At 43.0% G+C, this 15606-nt stretch overlaps 2 protein-coding genes across 2 annotated transcripts; both read right to left on the bottom strand.

Annotated features, from left to right (window-relative positions):
• Positions 1–2172: 2172 nt before the first annotated feature.
• Positions 2173–8908, bottom strand: ap1ar (adaptor related protein complex 1 associated regulatory protein). The gene is made up of 10 exons (XM_070836858.1): positions 8710–8908; positions 6929–6977; positions 6804–6830; positions 6400–6425; positions 6198–6294; positions 5935–6033; positions 4975–5036; positions 4479–4552; positions 4248–4370; positions 2173–3620 (listed from the first exon to the last, which is right to left on the bottom strand). The coding sequence occupies exons 1-10, from the start codon at positions 8778–8780 to the stop codon at positions 3349–3351; spliced, it is 900 nt and encodes a 299-aa protein (XP_070692959.1). The 5' UTR covers positions 8781–8908; the 3' UTR covers positions 2173–3348.
• A 377-nt stretch (positions 8909–9285) lies between these two features.
• Positions 9286–13685, bottom strand: LOC139207510 (cilia- and flagella-associated protein 100-like). The gene is made up of 13 exons (XM_070837246.1): positions 13587–13685; positions 13235–13460; positions 13027–13091; positions 11864–12027; positions 11695–11775; positions 11409–11593; positions 11141–11225; positions 10775–10817; positions 10486–10640; positions 10213–10342; positions 9882–10084; positions 9696–9789; positions 9286–9513 (listed from the first exon to the last, which is right to left on the bottom strand). Exons 1-13 carry the CDS (start codon positions 13683–13685, stop codon positions 9388–9390), a joined length of 1656 nt encoding a protein of 551 aa, XP_070693347.1. The 3' UTR covers positions 9286–9387.
• Between the last annotated feature and the right edge of the window lie 1921 nt (positions 13686–15606).

Raw genomic sequence — 15606 nt, 5'->3', positions numbered from 1 at the left:
AACTTGTATAAAAATGATTAGCTGTACAGTGTAAATAGGCTTTAGTGGACAATATTTATCAACAGCTCCTAAAAAGGGACCCCTGCACCACAGTGTTACACTGCGCTGTAACAAATCTAAAAGAAGCACACAGTGCAGCGTAAAGCTCAGAGGTAGCCCCATCTCTTGTCTTGTGACACATCTGCACGGTCCCCCCCAGTTAAAGGGGTATTTCGCCTTCACAGAACGCCCCGAGCTCTTAACAGAGAGCTTAGATCTTTAGATTGAATTTGCTTTGAGATGCAAGTACGACTGTGACTCGGTTCCGGCGCCGCCTGTGGTTCTCTGACGTCACCGGTTACTTTGGTTTGTCGACCTTGAGTCTGTAGAAAAATTCAAACATCCTGCCAGTTGTGAAATAGCGTCTAGAAAACACATATTTACTCCCAGCAACAGCGAACAAGACTGATTAAGGAGACGGTGACGGTGCTCTTGATACCCTCTGTACACTTGGTCATCACAGTGAGTGTATGTGATGCCCATTTCTCTGTTTTTTTTTTATTTCTTCTCTTAGGCTCAGTGTGACAAGGAATGTAAAGTTACAGTTTTCTTTACAGAAAATTACAGTGATTAATCAGAGATCATGTAATCACAGCAAAACAGAATATTGACATGTGCTCAAAACTATTTGCAAAATCACACACTCAAATATTAACAAGTAAAATCTCCGCAAATCAACCCCCCGTCTCGTCTACACGCCTCTACAGTAGTGCACATTTTCCTCTTCACACAAGTGAATAACTTCAGTGAATGTCGTCTAAGAGCTGATAACACCACATTAAAAATCCACACGCTGGAGCGCAGTCAGTAAACTACGTTTGATTTCGACAGATTCAATAATTAAAGTGTAATAATGTCTCAACTCATACTTGACTGAAAGTAATAGGTCAAAACATCAGCATATAGAAATGTAATGCATGATAATGTGTAGAATAATGCGTACAGATCAATCATAGAAGTGTACGCCTGCTTGCATGTGTGGTACCTTTCCTTTTTTTCATCCAGATTCAAACAATCTGCACAATATATTGCTTTCATTATTAGCAGTGAACAACAACCACATTATGATTCGTGAACTTGTTTTTCATTTGATTAGACAAGAAGTCTTAACATGATTTGTCTCCTGAGGGCCAGCAACCAATCAGAAATCAGTACCGTCTTTTTTTGTGGCTGGTAAATGGAGTGATTTTTGTTTCTCCTCTTATATTCTACCTGTCTTGTATATTCTACAGTTATTGACATTGGAAGGCCCAGTGTGTAGAATATAGTGGCATCTCTGGGTGAGGCCGCAGGCGGCCATCTGAATCTGAATTCACACTCCCTGCTTTTGCTTTTTCTTGTGCCAAATAACAAGTATGATCCTCATTTATCACGGCACAAAATGATTTCCCTCTCCTTTCTTCTTCTTTGCCTTCAATTCTATCTGCAGCTTCAACATAAAACCGTAAAAAGGCCCCATTTGTCCGTTCTGGGCTGCTGTAGAAATATGGTGGACTCCTTGAAGGAGGACCCGCTCTGTATGTAGACACAAAGAGCTCATTCTAAGCTAACAAAAACATGATTTCTAGTTAAGGGGTAGTTATAAGATACCGAAAACGTATGATTGTTATTTTCCATTTTTGCTAACAGATCCCCCTAAATCCTACACACTGCACCTTTGAATCACAATGGCTTACTCATTTTGATTTACCCCAGCGGTTTAGATTTGTGGCATATAACATGTATTTGTAAAGGCCAGAATTAGTAGTACCTCCACTATCTCCACATCGCTCCGTACTTTCAATGAACCAGAACTGAAAATGAAGACGATCCTTGAAAAAGGTCCGTTTAGACCATATATTTGATGGAATAATGAAAACAGCTGCTCCATGCTTTACTAATAATGGATACCTGTATAGTAATAATTATAATAATAATGATGTTTGTGATGTGGATGTTGTGGTTGTCATGGTTCCTGGCACTGATGTTGCTGTTCTGTGCTTTTGTTTTTTCGACTGATCTTAATGATAAAATTTAAAAGTCAAGAATGAAAAAGGACCGTCAAAAAGACAGATGTCCTGCGTACTGTATGCAACGTACTATGAGCTTAATTATGTTTTTATTTATTTATTTATTTTTTTAAATATATCTTGTTGTCAGATGTTCACTAATTGACATATTTAAATTTAGAAACATGGTATTACTGAGCATATCACTCCAAAAGGACAATGACAATGCTTTCATGCTCGGGCTTCTTTATTATTATTCTTATATAATAAGCCCTGAGACGTGGACCCATTTAATCACATGTGAAGGCTGTTTTGAGTTTGGATGGGTTTAAATTAATTTAATTAAATAAACATTTGTTGATCTATTAAAATATGAGGAAAACATTGCAGTAACATTGCAGTCACACAGAATCGTCATGTTGGGCCTTCCAGTAGAAAAAAAAAAAAAAAAAAAATACATCCCACTGCAATGACCGCAGCTCAATGTTGTGCAATTAATCCAAGATTCCCGGCTCGAATGAGGAAACCTTGCTATTATACCAATTCATCAACATGGTTCAGTCTAATGTTTCACCTTTTTTTTTTGCCGTCATGCAACAACTTTATAAAGCCAAAGGGCACTGCTCGAACTAAGGAAACAGACTGAGGCCTGAGTGAGGACTTTTTCTGTAGTTTGGAGGGTTTTTTTCTGTGATTGTGTGTTTTTTTTTTTTTCCAGACATGCAGGAATCATCTTGGCTTTGAACTGCAGTTGGTCCCCAGGCACTTCACTGTGGCTGCCTGCTGCTGCTAAATACTTAGAATAGGTCAAAGAGGACGAATTTCCCTACTGAAATTTAAAAAGCACAAGAAAACGTCACAAGTTAGACTCCATGACCCACCACTCTCTCCACAACCAGTGAAATATGTCCACTTTCACCAGTGAGTAGAACACAGAGCTCCTACAGCAGCTGTCTGATAGACAGTAAAGGTTCCTGAGGAGCCTCAGTATGATCACCTGGGCACTGTGCAGTGAACACAAGCACTTACTTAACATTGTGCCAAATGGTAATGGATGGTAACTGATCTGTTTAAGTTACAATGCATAAAATGGTCGGCGAATTTGGCAAATGAAGGCACTGAAAAAAATGAGTGTTTGATAAAAACACCACTACACCGTACTGTAGTGTAGAGATACGCAGCATGTACACAATATGTCCCCGCAGCATCTCATATCAGACAATATGAAGAGCACGTAAGTACATTTCCATTTCAAGAGGCGAGAAGCTGGTGAGCTTTGACGTGACGAGGACACAGCGAACGTCTCCTTTGGTGCTGGACACTATCTGTCCTGGTTGTCCAACCTGAGGCCACAGTCCGAGGCGTCCTCAGAGGGAGTGTCTAGGACGGGATTGACAAACCCTTCAAACTCAGTGTCTGCAGTGTCCTCTGGAAGGGTACTCACAAAATCATTCTCCCACTCCAGTGCGTTGGAGTCCTCGGAGGCCGAGGTCGGGCCGCTGGTCACGGGCTTGCTGCCGGGCCTCAGGGCTGCACGCAGGATGTCCTCCTCCGTCCGAGACCTCTCCCAGGCTGGAAGTGCACGATTGATTCCTGTGATGCAAGGACACGAGCTTTTATTCTGACAGCAGAAGTCAGTGAAGTCAAAAAGAGCTGCCGGCAGTAATCTGGAGACTCACAGCAGCCTGTTCTTCAGACTTTCTGAGCTTAACATACAGTCGTTAATTGTATTTTTATGTCTTTTATGGAACTTAGATTCTAAATATGTATATATAGGATCGTTTAAGGTCAGAGCTGAACTGACTTTATGTGTCTATATTAGCCAATAACTACAGTTCTGAATGTGCCCACAATTAGAAGTGTGTTTCTGCTAAGAGTCCTTACATACTGACTTGTTTCATACTTGTTATTTATATATTATTATGAGACGTTTGAAGAGGATGTGATGTAATGTATGCACAGTGTACAAACAGCCTGCTCTGACTCCTCCGTCTCCTCTTTGCTGCAGTGTCACTGAAAAACAGAATCAATCTTGGCTGAGAAAAAGCGGATCTCTGGTCTGGAGGCAGAGAAAGCTCAGACTTGGTCTCCCGTGTTATTAAACGTTAAACGTTGGGATGTTCCAAGGTTCTTTAATGGATCAGCGACCTGTGACAGACCAAACGTTGTTTCATCTTTGCAGTAAAGCTTTCCAACTTGAGCTAACATTTTGGCCCTCACCTTCCTCGTCTTCCCACTCCAGATCCAGTGAGGTCCCGTCATCGTTGGTGGAGCGGGTCTTGGTGGTGAAGTCCCAGCTGTACTCGGTGTTGGGAGTCACCACATTCGTGTCAGAAGGAAGTCCTGGATGCAAAGAGTCAATTACTACAAACAGGCAGCAGTTTACTCTGAACTGACGAATCCCTATATATCATTAGAGCCCATAGAATGGAGACTAGATGGTTCACTCACTGTTGCTCCTGAAAGCCTCCGACTGGGCTTTTATATTCTGGAGGTAGGCGTCAAAATCCTCCCCAGAGTTTTGTCTGGAACATGACATGATAACAATCAACAAAGCTGAAACAGAACACTCACAGCTCTGGCACTAAAGTCAGCCGGCCTGAATCACACCTCCTGCTAAGGTTTTTCATGATACCTTCTTTACATGTGGATGAGACGAGAGCTGATATGGCGCTCAGCTCTGTTCGCTCGTAGCTCCCCTCAGACACAGTGCAAACGACTTCAGCATTCAATTCTGACTCTGGATACCTTGGAATGCTTTAATATCAGCTTTGTCGGCTACAAACTGCCGGAGCGAACCGTGTGCTCACATCATTAAATCAATGTTTTTGTTGAGAGCTTAAAAAAATATGCAACATCTCTTTAAATACATCCGGTGACACCTCATGACTGCAGTTCGTCCTCAGCTACACAACAATCCTACTGTCTAATGAATGAAGTGACTCACTTTCTTTGCTGGGTTTCACTGCTGGAGCCATCTACCTTCCCCCGTTTCCTCTGGGCAGACAGCTGCAGACAAAAAAAAAAAAAAAAAACCCCACAGACCAAGTAAGAAGTCATGTCTTCCCATGGATAAAATACAGACTGTGTTAATCAGTCATTTTAAAACAGTTTCGGTGCTATCAGGGAAATGTCAGCAAGTAACTTCAACAAAACAAAGCAACGGCGGAGAAGCAGAGGAATGTGGCATGAAAAGCAAAGAAACCTTAAACCCAACTGATTTTTTAATTGTTTTTGAAAAACAGTCCCCGCCTCATCATATCACATACTATGAGAAGCCATTGTCCTGCGGCAGGCCTTTCCCTGAGAACAGTAGTGGAAATACAAAGCTACGATATGACCGGAGACTATCATATTCCAATGATCCACATTTCTCTCTTCAGGATGTGGAGGCTGTAAAAGTCAGGGAAAAATAATTGGTATTATTTGCAGCATGGGATTTGTCTTTTTCCTCATTTCACTGCTTGCACTTATGAATGAGGTTCATTTCCAGTTTAATGTCTATTGGCACTTGAGTTCATGTTGTATATTATACATCATTTACTGGCTGTTATTCTATCCTGAGCTGCCCAACTGAGATAAAGGTGCCATCTTTTTGCCTCTGTGCAATAAAGTACCACTGCAGCTACTTTTTGATTATTTTGTCTGAAGGATGATTAAGAACGCTAACAGTTGTTTGTCAGGTGAATAAGACACTTAAAGCGACAACAGTGTCCCTGACTGGATAACTAGGACAGGTTAATGAGGACAAACACACTGAACAGAGAAAATGTCCCTTTAAAACGCAGAAGGCTGAGGACTCAAAATGCTGGCGAGCCTCTGCACACGGCCAGCAGGTCAGAGGAGAAGTTGTTTTAGCCAAGTAGTAAGTCAAACTGGCAGAAGGGAGCGCTCAGTGCCGCCTCACCTCCTTCATTTTGCGTTCACGTGCCAGCCTGGCGGCCTCACGCTGGGCGGCATTTCTAGCCTCCTCTTCTAGCCTTAACTTCTCCTCTTGTGCCTCTAACTGAAGCAGAAATAACGAAATGAAACAAACACAAAACACAGAACAGAAAATTACAAAACAGAAAAAACAATGCAGCAAATCAAAAATAATCCAAAACAGATCTCAAACAATAAAATGAAATAACGGGGCTGTTCATGTCATAACGGCAGATATCAGTGTCTCACCTCCACTTGCAGCTTCTGGTCAATGAGGATCTGCTTGTCTGAGATCGCAGTGTAGCGGTGGTCTTTGAGGTGCTTGATCTCATCATCACTGATGGGCCTGATGACAGAACAAAACATACCAGGATGTAAACTGTTCTTTTACATTTTTTTTTCCCATCGGTACTCATGATTATTCGTTTTAGATCCACAGCAGATCTCTTACCTCGGGCACGGCTGTGGGCTCTCGGCCTGCAATGCAACAAACAACATTTTACCATACAGCAATGTGAAATGCATCTTTCCTGCTGCACCGTTTGACTCAAGTGCTACTAGTCTGGGACCCTGCAGACAGTAATCGAGTTACTCCCTGACTGCACTGTGGGTGCACCCATCCTTTTCTATCCATCACTGGGAGGGAGGCTGATAGAGGAGAGTCTGAAATAAGTCTGATGGGACTCTGAAAGTAAAACGTATCCTGGGACTACGAGCATAATGCAACTTTTAATTAGACTACACGTCTTATGAAACGCTCACTCACAATGTAAATGCTGAAGCAGTAGAGCAATATGAGTTGACAGACCCCCTCGCTAACAATGTTATTCAGGTACTGGAAGCTCTCAGACTTACCTCATCGCTCTCTACCAGATTTTCAAACTGCAAAATGAAAAGTTACGATTAGACATGTAACATGATACTGAATACTCATCATTAAAAAGAAAAGAAAACAACAGCAGTAAATGTAGGACTCATACCTCTATTGTATAATGTTCCCCTGCGGTGCTGCTTCGGAAGTATTTTGACCTGTGTGAATAATAATAATGATAATAATTACTGATTAATCAGTGGTTCTGGCACACAGGGTCACATATTGCTAAAACCTAGGCAATCAAACCCAAATGCCAAATGCCAGTGATCTGTTGTAGACACAGTGCTCTGACTAATCCTGTTTGGTAAGTACCAGTCACTGAGCAGTTACTGTAACACAGTCTGTGCAACACATGTATATGCACATCATACAGAAAGTCATCACAGAGTCTGGAATCTAAAGAGGTTTGGGGAGAAAAGGACAAAAATGTGTTTAAAGGGTTTCTTATTGTTTAGATTATGTTATAATAAATTTACATGCAAAGTGTTTTTTTTTGTGTAATTCAGGTTGTGATAAATAAGCACTGAATCTCTGAAGACCCACGTTATGAAACAATGTATGAATGTACACTGAATCTTATAGGGCTGCTCCAAAAGAGCATTTTCAGGACAGATAGTCTGACTTGTGAAATCAAGAAAAACACAGACGTGACCACGAATATTAGCAGTGGTTCAATTCAATGCAAATGTCCCACTGGGCGATGCCAACATGCACAATACCAGCACCCAATTAACTGTGGACATAATGAACGTTATTGATTACACCGGTGGCTGCATGCGATGACATAACACCTGCAGTGAAATGGGTTCATCGGTAGTGTGTAGCTGGATCCTTGGGGTGTGCTGACCTCACAGTGACTTCACAGCTGCTGTTTTGCTTTAGACGTGTGATGGGGCAGCTTTTATGGCATAAATAACATATTAACTCCTTTACTCATGATGTCCCTGATTAAGTTCAATTTGATTTTAAGTTTTAAAATGTTCACGCCATAATCGTGATCCCAAGATGAGTATTTTCCTACAGCAAATGTACCTGTATAATCTTCTCTTCTTTCCACTGGGGTGGCACAACAATGGCTACGGTTTCTTAGGCTGCACTTCTCCAGGGAAGGTGACTGTCACGAGTTAATTGGAGCAGGCGAACTTGACATTTACAAATGAATAATAAGGTTTCCAAATAGCCAGTCTCAGACTAATACTATATCTGTTTGCTGTCACGTGGAACCATGAGGAAGGCATGAATGAGTGTGAAGCAGCTTGAAGGCTCAAGTCAGACTAAAAAACATCAATTATTAACATCAGATTTGGTGACGCGGCCTGCAAATAAGGCTGCAAACAGACAGGAGAAGAAGAGACCGCGTTCAAGGACCAGGAATGAGATTTAAAACAGGCTGAACTACAGGTGCCCAAAATGAGTCTCCACTGTTGTCTACGAGCCGTAGACAAGCCTGTCTTTTATGCTCGTGCTGTCATTTAATGAGTCCTCACTGAACTGCATGTCCGGGCTGTGGACAATAGGGGTGGGGTCCAGGTTAGACCCCCCAGAGACCATGTCATAGCATAACTAGCAGCTAATTGACCGGCCTGCATCTGTGGGTTTAAACATCACTGACGGGCTAACTAACAGAGCTCTCCCTCTCCCCCCCCCTCTCTCTCTCTTTCACTCACACACACACAGACACACACACACACACTCTCTCTCTCTCTCTCTCTCTCTCACACACACACTCTCTCGCTCTCTCTCACATACACACACACACACACAGTGGTATCAGCTATCGGCTAACCAACTTTTCGCTAACATTAGCAGCAACCGGATACGCTGCCTCCGATGATGCTGTTAAGCTAGTTAGCTCAGCTGGTTAGCCAGTGCCATGTCTTGACTTACCCGCCTCCTCTGTGGATCCTGCTGGCCTCTCTCCTGAACAGCCCGACACAATATGCCCAGCAGTTACCCATCGCATTGTCAAATAGTCCCTTTATCTAGCCGCCTAGCTAGTCGCCCTCCTGACAGCTGCTCCGCTCTGGGGGAGGTAGCTAGCTACATCTCCAAGTCCAGTCCTGCTCCGACCACTTCCTCATCCTCCTTCCTCTGACAGCACCCACTGAGGCTCAACAGCACCACCTACTGTCGCTTTCTTGTCATGTTACTGTCACAAGAGAGCGTTTTGGGATCATTTACTTCATGCACCGCACGGATGGAGGCACATGTCAGCATATTCAGTGGAAGAAATGACACCTGCACAGACAGCGACAGAGATATCAACAGAGCTGTAGCAGGAACATGTGTTTGATAAAGGAATAACCACGTGACCTTAATAATCCTAATGTTTCTGAGTGCTAATACTCAACTATTATTTACTGGACTCAGTTATTCAGAGCTTTATTTAACTTTACATAGTTCTCTTACAGAATACATACAAAATGTTTTTCTTGTGTTAACATTTCAGCTGATCATTGATTTGATTTGAATGATTTTTGTCATGAAAATATCAAAATATAACACATTTTCCCTCCTCATCTGTTGTGTTGAAGGCATGACAGCACTCTTTCTTTACATGATGATTCACTCCATGTCCTCAGAGGTGAAGAGGTAGGCGTGGATCTCATCCTCAGCAGGGGTGCTGTCCACTTTGGTGACTCTGACTTTCTGGGCGGCAGGCATGCACCTGGGCATGAGCTTTCTCCCACTCTGAAAGAAAGTGTTCGGAGAGCTTAAGCATTCCTCCCAGGTTTGCTTGTTTTTAACTTTTGGATTCATTTCAAAGTGTGATATTGACTCAGGACACACTGTGAGCTTCTGTGATGTCCAGGTGAATGCATAAGAGATAATGTATAAAAGTTATTGTAGCATATTATTTTCTGATGACTTACTATTTTCTTGGAGTCAGCCAGCGATCTCTCCAAGTACCTCCTCATCCTCTCCTTCTGTTTCTCTCTCTGCTCCCTCAGCTTTTCTTCACGCTGCCTGCGACATGAAGTAGGACGGTTTTTCAACAACCTGCTGCTGTATTTTCATCGCGTTTGGAAAGAGTATATTGTGTGTTCGCTGAGCTGTACCTGCTCCTCCTCTCACTGTCCTTGATCTTCTTCATCATCTCTAAGCTCTCTTCGGGGATGCTCTCAAGACCCTGCAGCAGTAAAGACATACGGTTCTCAATGCTGGCCAGCTTCTCCAACGTGTTCAGGTTGGTCATCCTGTTGTCCACGCAGCAGCGATGGACCTCCGCCACCTTCTCGCCCAGAACGTCCAACATGACATCCTGCCAGTCAGAGGAGGAAGTCAGTCATGAGATGATGGCACCAGATATCTGCTGCTTGAAACTCCTGACGCCACTTTACGTGATGCCTCGGTCTTGTTAACCCTCAGATCACATTCTTGCTTCCTTACCTGGTCTTCTGTGTTCAGTGAGACGTGGAGCTGAACCTTCTGATTGAGCTTGGCACCTCTTGCCTTCTCCATGTTGATTCTCTGGTTCATGTCGTCTATCTGCAGTGTTAGCTGCTCTTCATCCTTTTCACTTCAGGCAGAAAGGATTTGAAAATGTATGGGAAAGAAGAAGGGATTAGGCAGTAAATAGTATAGACGGAAAAAGCTGATGGAAGGAGCATATTTTCAGTGAGGTGCCTGAGAGAGCCTCGACCCTTAACCTGTGATGCTTACATCTTCTTCCTGGTTGTCTCCATGGACTGTCGGAGCTCCTCCAGCGTCTCCTCCACCCTTGTGGAGTTCTGAATCAGGGACAAGTTCTGCTCTGTCAGCTCTGTTATTAGATCCAGCAGCTGCTGGGGATCTGTGAAGTACAGCTCTGGCTCGTCCTGCGGAGGCGCCAAGCAAGGTGGGCAAGATCGTAGCACAGTAAGTACTGCAGTGTATGCACACATATACATGTATTCAACATGACAAGGGGTGTTTAATCATAAAACTAGAGTTTCAGTTTGGCAAAACTGACCTCATACTCTGAGCTGTCACTGTCCAGTTTAGGATGTGTGACCCTGAAAGGCCAAAAAAAAGCTGGAGTCAGGGGAAAGTGTTTGCAGCACAAGTAAACAGGGCTTCAAATGAATCAACTGCAAGATGGTCAAAGTGATACAAGCATGCAGAGAAAGTGACCATATAAATGTGAGGAGCGTCCACATGAACAAATGATTCACTGTGTGTAAGGACAAAATGCAGGTGGTAAATAGGTCAAAGTAATTTTTGCAGCTTAGTCATTATAAATGATACCCAACACCTGATGGAAGTCTTAATGTAAGTTTGTGTTTACCACCACATGTGTGTGTATAAATGTGAAGTGTAAGTGCTGGTGTTTCCTTACAGTGTATCGCTGTGGCCTGAGGACAGCCTGCTCTCTCTGATGGACGGCAGCTCTCTACCCGGACTGGAAACCTCGCCCTCCAAACCTGCACACCATCATCATTCAAATCACACTACAGGCACTCTCCATGCTCGATGTAGCAAAGCGCTTCTTGGACCACGTTTGAGTTTGAATAACAAACAGCAGCATCAGACCATTTACCAGTGTTAACCTGGTCCCCATGGTCTACTTGATGCTCATTGGATTGGTTTTAAACTTGAGTACTTGCCGTTCCTGACAGCTGACTGCTCAGGCTCACTGCTCTGCTTGTCCCGAGCGTCTCCGTCTGACAGGACTTTAGCCGTCAGAGTCTTGGTCTTCTGGGCCTCCTGCCACTCTGGAGGAGACAAATCAAACAGGAGATCCTTGTACCTCTTGTAGTCTATCAGAATCTCTTCAAACTTGATGAGTTCACTGTGAAAACGAAAAACTAGATTAAAATCCACAGGATGTTCCCCTCATTTATAATTCCTTTGGGTTAACACTTTGACAATGTTCACTCCTACTAACAGTACCTTTTTATGGTCCCTATTTCAGCAGTCAGTTTCTTGATCTCAGCGTTCTTCTCCTGTTTGGATTTGGCCTCGCGCTCAAAACTGACAATAGAGACAGGACAAGTGTTTGCAGCGTGACTTTTTAAACGTCCAGCGTGCAGCCAACATGTAGCGCCTTGATATCTCTTACAATGTTCTGGCCTCCACAGACTTCTTCTCGTTCTCCCTGAGGAACTCCTCAAAGTTGAGGTTGTCTCTCTCAATGATGTTTTCGAGCCGTTTCAGCTGCGCCTCCTCCTTCGCAATGGCCCTGTCCATCCTCAAGATCTCAGACCTCTTCGTCATCAGAGACAACTGAGGAGGGGAGGATGAGGGTAAATGATGCCATGAGGGCAAAGCCAGGCAGGTTTTTGCAGTGGAAAGATACTGATTGAGCAAAACAACCACAATGCAGTTCCTGTCTAATGTTTAAAACATACAAATCCCTCTTTCGTTTTCTGTTTTGGGTCATAACATGTCAGGATCATGCCTGATCCTCACTTCTTGTAGCTTTTTACTTCACAGAGCTGGATCATTTCTTTCACCAGTATTCATCTATTCTAATTTACTGACAGCACTCAGTATAACTGGTGCAAATCCTAAGTGTGAATGTGAGCTTGAAGTCCTTTTTGCTGGATTAAACCCCAAGTGGACAAATTAAAGCAACATGGTAGACCACCACTGTCGACAGTTTGGTCAAAGATACATGAGTTGTGCTAGCAGGGGCTGATTTAGCCTCAGTTTTTCATTTTTAAACTAGTCTTCTGACTCAAAAGACGCAGTTTATCAGACTTCACACAGCTCGCTCTGGAGCCACACAATGCTTTATACAACTTTTCATACATGCAGTATGTGATACTCCCCAAGACCTGTAAACACACTTTAATGTGTAAAACCAGTGGAGTTTCAATTTATTACAAATCAGTGAATGTTGAAAAAAAGTAAGATTTCATAAGAAGTCTAATTTCAGCCCCCAACTTTGTGGAAGTGCAATCCAAAATATGTGGAATACTACTTTAATTTAGCCGGTAGACAGGGTGCAGATCTGGTAAGGTCACACCTGTTTCTCTACAGGAAGTAGAAAAATATCACCAATATCTGAATGACATCAGTACTGCATAGCATGTGCTCTTAAAGAAAGAGGCTTCTTGCACTCATTCAAAACACAATTAAGACAAAAAGTTTTTTTTTTCTCTCAAAATGGTCGACGGAAAGTAAACATTCAGAAGAGCGTCAATCACATTAGACTGAGAAACTGAGAGGAATCCAGACTCTGCCTTCATTAGGATCTGAGTAACTCCTGAAATCATTTACCTCCAACACCGCCTTCTGCCGCTCCATGTAGATTAAGTCATGCTTGCTGTCTTTCGTGACATTTTCTGGGGGCAGACCATGCACAACACACAACATTTAAAATAACACAAGTTGGTCGTGTGCGACACACACAAGGTGTTTGAAAAGCTTCAAACATTACCATCACTAATTCTGACATGCTTTGACTCTCTACTCTCCCTCCACTCACCTCGTTTCATCATGGCCATCTTCAGCTCATGTCTGCTGGGTGTTTGTTTCGGGAAAGCTGTCCTGCTCTTGATTTGTTTTTGAATCATCTTCTTCTCCTTCTCTTCTTCCTCCTTTTCCTCCTCCTCCTCTTCTTGCTCCACCAGCTCTTTCTTCATCTTGGCTGTCATTCGTGCGGCGTAGGTTGTCTTCTCATCAATTGGCAAAGCCAGGAACTTGCGCATCTCCTGTGCAGAACAGCAGCTGGACTTGAACATGGCGGTCGATTTTTCTCTATTTGCAGGCACAATTATCATGCAGTGTGTGCAAAAGGACTTGTACAAGCACAGTTGTAGTCAAACACACACACCAACCTCTTTTCTGTCCCCTCTTTCATTTGCACTCAGTAGAAAAATGCTCCGACTGTCTGGTACTTTGAATGGGCTCTGTCCAGTCTCCCTCCTCCTCCTCATGTCTACACACATTGTAATCAAAGAAATATGTTTAAAAAAAACAACAGTCCATATAGTTTTTCTAATTCACGGATCTGTCACTGTGTCCACTGTACCTGGTTTATGTGATTTGGCATCTGAAACAACAGTGGTGCCTGAGGAAGTCTCTGGTCCTTCTGTTGAAAACATATTGTTAATGATGATACAAATTCATCCTCAGTCACTGGCTGTATTTATATGGTGTCCTGTGTGTGAAGCACGGCAAAGTAGCTAAAATTTACTGGGCTGTGGTGGAGGCATCTCCGCGGTTACGTCTGGCATCTGGCTCAGCGTTTAATGCAGCTGCAGGTTAGAGAAAGAAGCCTTCATGTGGATGACAAACAGCGTTAAGACAGATGATCGATTTTATAGAAGTCGGTCAAGGTAAAACTGTGTCTAGCTTAGAACTACACTGCTACACTTTTAAACCTTTTTGAAACTCCAGAAGGATCCTGGCTGTTCCCACCTCGGGGCTCTCTCATGTCAAGGTTCCTCAACTTTGGGACTCCTTTTGCTTCAGCATCAACTTCAAGACATATTTCTACAGAGAACATTTTATATTGTTTGTTTGGGCTTTTAGACAAAATATAATGAAGCTGCCACATCTCATTTGCTGTGGGTGTATGGTGGTGGGTCCATGAAGGCAACATGTTACACACTTAATGTACAGAGAGAGGAAAAAATGGAGGTTGACACTTTGAATCTTGCCATGTTGATGAGGTACACTGTAGATTTGGATAGTTTAGCTGGATTTCTTCCTCTAAAGTAGCTGTTTTCTACGCAAATTCCGTTTTGAAAGCCAGTTTCAAGTGATTGACAAAATGTAGCTGTGTTTGATGAGCTGCAACATCAGTTTAGAAAGAAATATTTTACTTAATATTCTCTTTTAACTCCTTCACATTCATTTCTGTGCGTTTTAGCAACACACGAAGACTGGAATCACAGACATTTTAATCCTGGCAGAACTACACTGAACTGTTAGCATCACTAGCTACAGGTTAGCCCTTTTGGTGTGTGTCTCATTAAAAACAAACTGGCTGGAGCTACTGCACAGGTTAGCATAGAGCTAAGTGTTTGACACAGTTTGATGTTAATAATGAGCTCAGCCTACCGTCTGAATGCTGTTCATTCCCACAACAGTAGTTAGTTAGCCACAGCTACATGTTTTCACTCCTCCGGCTCGGCCCCGCCGCATGTGTACTGTTGTCATGGTAACATGGTAACTGTTGCCTTCACGGTCTCCTTGTAATGCTGTGAATGTCATAGCTTGTACACCCTAAAACTAACTGTAACTATTGAGTCTTTGCATTATCATTTATATGTTTCATGACAGCTGGCCCTGCTGTCACTATTCTCACCATGGGATGGTGTCTCCATAGTTTTTCTGAGTAGAAATTTCATCATCAGTTCAGTGGGAGAGTCCATTGATTCTCCACTAGATGGCATAGACAGATCACACAATCTGTTAATAGCAGAGGTCAATATTTCCCAACTGTGTTCAAGACTATAAGAGATCCTGTTGAAAGTCACCTTTGCATCATATCCAGTGCATGGTTTGTATGAGTGAATAGTGCATCTGTGTCAGTGGTCATTTCTTCCCAACTTAAGCTGACTTGGCTGCCAACTCTTCTTTTAGTTCATTGTGTGTACCAGTGAATATACTTAGAACCTGATACTGTGCATTTCCTCCCACTCATCCACTGGTGACCCTGCACATCTCAGCTCCACAAAGCAGCCCACACACTACACTTGCTTGTAGGAAATCCCAGTGTCAGATTGTCAGGTTAAAGCAATGCAAACACATGGGGGAGTGTTGGCTCCCGCTACAGAAAAGGGCACGTTGGTGTCGGGAAAGAGGAATGGTGTTTTATTCGGATTTGAAGGAACAGGCTTGATGCTTGGA

Source organism: Pempheris klunzingeri, chromosome 9, assembly GCF_042242105.1.
Source record: "Pempheris klunzingeri isolate RE-2024b chromosome 9, fPemKlu1.hap1, whole genome shotgun sequence".
NCBI classification, from domain to species: domain Eukaryota; kingdom Metazoa; phylum Chordata; class Actinopteri; order Acropomatiformes; family Pempheridae; genus Pempheris; species Pempheris klunzingeri.
The sequence above is the reverse complement of the archived record's forward strand: the minus strand, read 5'-3'. Positions and strand labels throughout refer to the sequence as shown.